We start from the raw sequence: 6,075 nt of genomic DNA on the forward strand, positions 1-6,075 counted from the left end.
TATATATATTGTAAAATTTATTTAAATAAGGTAATTAAATATTACATACATAATATACCCAACCAATTAAGATAATTTTTAAATAAAATATCTAAATAGGAAATTAAATTAAAATGTTAATTTTTATTTAATTAAGTGATTAACTAAATAATTAAACAAAGTAATTAAACAATAAATAAATAACATACATAACTAATTAAGACAATTAATTAAAGAAATATTTAAATAAGACATTAAAATAAATATTATTTTTTATTTAAATAAGTGATCATTTGAATAAAGTAATTAAATATTAAATAAATAATATACATAACCAATTAAGATAATTAATAGAGAAATATTTAAACGAGAAACCAAATTAAATATTAATTTTTTTATTTGAGTAGGTATTTAAAATAAATAATTAAGTAAGGGTCAATTAAGATAATTAATTAATGAAATATTTAAAAGAGAAATCAAAATTAAATTTTAATTTTTTTATTTGAATAAGTGTTTAAAATAAATAATTAAATAATTTATTAAATATACATAATCAATTAAGATAATAAATTAATAAAATATCTAAATGAGAAATCAAATTAAATATTAATTTTTTTTAAGCAAGTGATTAAATAAATAATTAAATAAAGAAATTAAATATTAAATAAATAATATATATAACCGATTAAGATAATTAATTAATAAAATATTTAAACAAGAAAGTAAATTTAATATTAATTTTTTTAATTTGGGTAATTGTTTAAAATAAATAATTAAATATAAAGTGAAAAGTGTTTGATTTTTTAATTTGTAACTTAAGGGTATTTTTGTCTTTTGAAACAAAATTCTATTTTTGTAATTGTATAAACTATTTAAGGACATTTTTGTCTTTTACTCAAGAAAAGGCCATTTTGGTTATAGACAAATATTTTTTGGTTAAAGTGAAAAATTGCACATTTGACTAAGCCAAACTAAAAATTACCCCATAAAATGAATTATTCATGTGGCCCTGTTTTCCAGTGGGACTGGGACGAATCGGGACAACACGCTGGGCACATACACAATACACGTCCATTTGTGGGTTCCATTCTTGATTCTCCTCTTCACCTCCTTGGCTTTTTGGGACTCGTTCTTTTCATTCAGACGATCTATGCAGAGATACGTATGATGCGTTAAAATCCTGTGCAAGTTGACTTTTTCTCCACAACCCGTTTAAATTCAGTTTTTGTATTGAAGAAAATTCACAAATGGGGTCGTGGAATTCAATATATCTGAAGGTATCATACAATGTTTTGGGATGGACTGCATTTGTCTCATGGTCCATCAGTTTCTACCCGCAAGTGATTTTGAATTTCCGAAGGAAAAGGTTTTTCTAATTCTTATTCACCCACTTTAATTTGTTCTGAAATTTCAAATATCGTGTTTTAATTGCTTGTTTACGTAGTGTGGTGGGTTTGAACTTTGATTTTCTGCTCCTGAATTTGACGAAGCACTCGTCGTATCTCATCTACAACGCTTCCCTCTACTTTAGCTCCACCGTGCAGAGGCAGTACCGCCAAAAATTTGGCCTCAATGAGGTACTTTGAAATATATCTTATTTTTGAATTCATAGTTGATTTTTCCTTCGCTTTAGTGATGAATTCCGTGGGCGTTTATTTAATTTTTGGGATCAACTGATCAAGGGTTTCAATTTATATATTGCAGATGATACCTGTGGCTGCCAATGATGTAGCTTTCTCCATTCACGCTGTTCTCTTGACTGCTTTCACCTTGTTCCAAGTTGTAATTTATGATGTGGGTAACTAAAATTTTCTCACTGTTTCTGTTTTTTGTTACTTTTAATTAAAAAATTCACTTTGATAAAAAGATAACCCATCTCAAATGAACTTATTTACTTAGAACTAAACTTTTTAATCTTTCCCAAACATTCTATGGTTCTTGTGTAAAGCTCTAATAGCAAAGAAGCATAACCTGTATGGGTTACTTAATTTACATCTGAATGACATCTTAAATTTTTTTAATTTGCATTTTGACAACCTTTGTGAATCACTTTTGCAGCGTGGAAATCAAAAGGTTTCAAAAATTTGTATAGCAATTGTTTCTGTGGCCTGGTTATCAGCTGTCATTTGTGTTTTCATAGCTCTGCCCAGGCACTCTTGGTTATGGCTGGTAAACTGCTTCAAGTAAGATATCGTCTCTTCAATCAGTGTAACAAATCTATATCAAGTTGTGAATCTGTAGACTTCTCATTAAGATTTATGTAAAGAGTACTGAGATGATCATTACTTGCTTTATTAACCTTAGTATTCTTGGCTAATGGAAGAAACTACCTAGGATCTAATAAGAAATAATGGACCAACTTATTCTATATATATGTACCTGTGAAGTTAATTACTGAAACAGACAAGTAGTTTGCTTGTTTTAAACCATGCTTCTTCATCCTCAGTCTCCTTCTAACTTCTTACATCCTATCTTTAATTGCAGCACAATTCAAGTTGTTATGACAATCATCAAATATATTCCTCAGGTAGATTTGGAATTTGTCCTCTGAGATCGTTCTGCTTTTTATCTTCTGAACTCTTAGTGTTCTTAATAATCTCAAAGTTTACTGTGATCTTTAAAGTTTTTCTTTACAAATTCGCTTCATGATCTAACCCAGAGTTCTGTTAATAAATATAGGCTGTTTTGAACTTTCGACGAAAAAGTACAGTTGGATTTAGCATCGGCAATATTTTGCTTGATTTCCTTGGAGGAGTAACAAATTATTGTCAAATGGCTGTGCAATCCATAGATCAAAGTGAGTTGGTGACTAATATTTGAATATATTTTGTAGAATATGCTTTCAGAGAACTCTAATAATTTAAATCTATCTTTGCAGATTCCTGGGTGAACTTCTATGGGAACATAGGCAAGACCATGATATCTTTGGTATGAGACAGTTTCACTTCTTTCTGTCCTGGTGAATTTCATGTTTTGTCACCAAGTGGTAGAGAGACTTTATACCACCTCTCTGGCTTAAAATAAAAATTTATTAATCACTTCGTAAAATGTCTTTTTTAACCTTTTGTCTACCCCATAACATGAAAGGCTCGACATGTTATGCATATTATTTTACAAACCTAGCCTATTGGATTTACCTATCTTTTTGCTTGCTGGTATTGCTCGAACTTCCAGTAGTGGGGTTCCATAAGCTACTGTGAACTTGGTGGATGATTTTGTTTTCTAAATCCCAAGGCTGATGTGGTTCATGATTAAAATCTAATCTATCTCTGGAATCTTGATAGCTTGTAACATCCTTTGAACAAGAAAACTATAATCTTTGTTTTATACGCAAGGAAAAGAAAAAAGATAAATAAATGAAAGAAAGCTGATGAAGTTGCCCTAAGGATAAACAGTTTTCCATGTTAGGTACTTTCTAAAGCATTAACTGGAACCAATGCACCATATGGCTCACCGCTGAAAAGGGTGTGTTTTTGGCATTATATCCATAATGAATCATCCATAGATTTTCTTGTGTATTTATTTGATTGTTACGTTTGTATTATTTGTTTTTTCTTACCATTTACTCAAGTGCCAAAATAACACAGTTGGATTTGTTGCACGTTCATCCACCTCCTTAAAGTTCATTATTGGGCGCTCGAAGATTTTTTTGCTGACTTCCCCAACGCCCTTAACCCTTGTGTTCTCATTTCTACCCGCATGAATAATGTTTAACCGTCTTGGTGGAATGAATTTTTCAGGTGTCTATCTTCTTTGACATTCTCTTTATGGTCCAGCATTACATACTATATCCTCCCAAGAAGAAGTCTACTTCACCACATCCCAATGTGGTAAGCAAGGAGCCACTACTTAAACCCTCTGATGAACCGAATTCAGATCTTGTATAATGATGACAGACATGGCTCTTAGAAATAATCTTGCACATTATTTTGTGCAAATTAGCAACTCTATTACTTATACTGTAAATTGCATGTATTATCACTCTGTATAGAAAAGCCGAAGCATAATGCTATATATACTGTATCAGTGTAATGCTGTATTCCTACTATTGAGATTTCTGTCCCTGATATATCATGAAGCTTAACATGGTCGAATATTTTTAGCGCACTCTTAGTCTATAACTATATGTCCAGTTGACTTGATACATAGCAACCTGAGTTTCATTTGGAGCCGGTGATCAATTTGTGCCGATGCAGCATGAGCTAGAACCAAGGAGATAAACTTAGCTGTTCCCTGTAATTTGCCTCCTCTAATCTGCTCCGAATTTTGCTGTAGGTATCTGACGAGCAACCGGGGGACACTGGGGCAATAAGATGAAATTTTAATCATCATACCGTTTGGCTAAAAAAAGCGACTTCAATATTTGTTTCATACATGTCTTTGTTCCTTTAGTTTGATCCCGGCATATATATGGTTTTCCTACTTTTTAACCATATGTACTTCCCAAAAAATAAAAAAAATAAAAAAAAATAAAAAACCACTTATAAAATTGAAGAAACATTGTTCAGTTTACCAAAAATTCGGACATAAACATGAGCAGACAAGTAAATTAACTCATAAAGGTTGGCCACAGAGTGTTGGAAGGTAACAGTGAGACGGAACTAAAAAAGACAAACAATAATGTTTTATTCTTTAACAATGTCCAAAATTAAATGTTAGATTATATTAATCTATACTGTCGACTTCTATTTTATTGTTGCTTTTGCTTGGCCAACACGCCAATACTGTTGACCAATTAACCACCTTGCCTCCCAAGATTTCAAGATCGATCTCTATTTAAACCTGCATTTATAAAAACATTTCACTACCATTCCCATTAAGCTCAAAAATGAAGAGAGAGGGTCGACAGCATGGCATGGTCCGAACCAACCCCATTCTCTCACAACCTTTCAACCCAAGGCCCATGGCTAGGCATGTTAACAAGCTTAGCTCACCACCAACTGCCGGCATGTTCACCAAGGTTTCATCCAAGCCCACGAACCACTCCAAGTTTACCGGAAAGTGCGGTCGACCCTGGTGCAACGGGTGCCATATTCACCCAGCTTGTAAGGCAAAGGACAAGACCAAGGGTGCCCAAAAGCTCAGATTGATCACTAGGAGGGTCGTGGACACTAAACCTGGATTCAAGTTTTCGGGCTCTTCCGCCACCGACATTTTGGATCAGTTGACTTATCCTTATATGGATGATGGTGATTGCGTTGATGACGTTCTTGATGATGGATTATGTGATGCCAGGATTTCGTCGAATGATGTTGAAATTGAAGAGATAGATGAATATGATAATGATGATCAAATGAGTTTCTGTGAAGTGGGATTTGTGTGGGAACCATTGGATGGAGATGAGAGTTGGTGCCTGGTAGAAGAAATGTGATTCATTTGATAAATTCTGATGAATTGTATAATCATTGTCCACAAATCCTGTTTATTTGATTTATGTAATCAAGTTGTTAATTCATGTGGTGCAAAATGATTAATAAATTAAGGGGAATTTACAAAAATGTCACAAAAAATGAAAGTTCCAAAAAATTTGTCATTTTCACTTTTTGTAAGCAAAAATGTTACATTTTTTGGGTGCAAAGTCCAAGTTACCCTTAATGACACATTTCTAGTAACATTAAATGCTTGATTTGAAGGAAAAGCATTGACTTGATGTGATAATTTAATTTCTATATAAAAAACATGGAGAAATGTATTTTTTATTGATTAATATAAATTTTTGTTAATAAAAAATCACCAAAGAAATTTGAAAACGTAACATAAACAAGAAACCCTACATTTTCTCCATCTTCTTCATTTTCATTGATCAAGAAGCCGTTTGTGTTGCATTTTTTTCATCCATTTTGAGAGGTTAGCAATTACAAATTATTTATATTTTACTTTATAGCTTTTTATTTGTACATGTTAAATACAACATGGACATATTTCTTTGAAAATTTTGAAAGTACTATGCATTCATTTGTTTGGTTTTGGAATCCTTCACAAAATGTCATTATCACCATTAATGTTTTGAGTAATTTCTTCCATTACCACCATTAAGGTCTCTTTAATGACAAGGTCCAGCTGCCATTTACATTTTGTCATTTTGTAGCTGAATAA

At 31.9% G+C, this 6,075-nt stretch overlaps 2 protein-coding genes across 2 annotated transcripts; both read left to right on the plus strand.

Annotated features, from left to right (window-relative positions):
- The first annotated feature begins 997 nt into the window (after positions 1-997).
- Positions 998-4,086, plus strand: LOC111400818 (cystinosin homolog). The gene is made up of 8 exons (XM_023028231.1): positions 998-1,345; positions 1,424-1,556; positions 1,684-1,773; positions 2,038-2,162; positions 2,464-2,506; positions 2,659-2,776; positions 2,858-2,907; positions 3,720-4,086. The coding sequence occupies exons 1-8, from the start codon at positions 1,227-1,229 to the stop codon at positions 3,864-3,866; spliced, it is 825 nt and encodes a 274-aa protein (XP_022883999.1). The 5' UTR covers positions 998-1,226; the 3' UTR covers positions 3,867-4,086.
- Positions 4,087-4,654: 568 nt separating this feature from the next.
- Positions 4,655-5,452, plus strand: LOC111400819. The gene has a single exon (XM_023028232.1). It carries the CDS (start codon positions 4,808-4,810, stop codon positions 5,348-5,350), a length of 543 nt encoding a protein of 180 aa, XP_022884000.1. The 5' UTR covers positions 4,655-4,807; the 3' UTR covers positions 5,351-5,452.
- Positions 5,453-6,075: the final 623 nt, after the last annotated feature.

Source organism: Olea europaea, chromosome 10, assembly GCF_002742605.1.
Source record: "Olea europaea var. sylvestris chromosome 10, O_europaea_v1, whole genome shotgun sequence".
NCBI lineage: Eukaryota > Viridiplantae > Streptophyta > Magnoliopsida > Lamiales > Oleaceae > Olea > Olea europaea.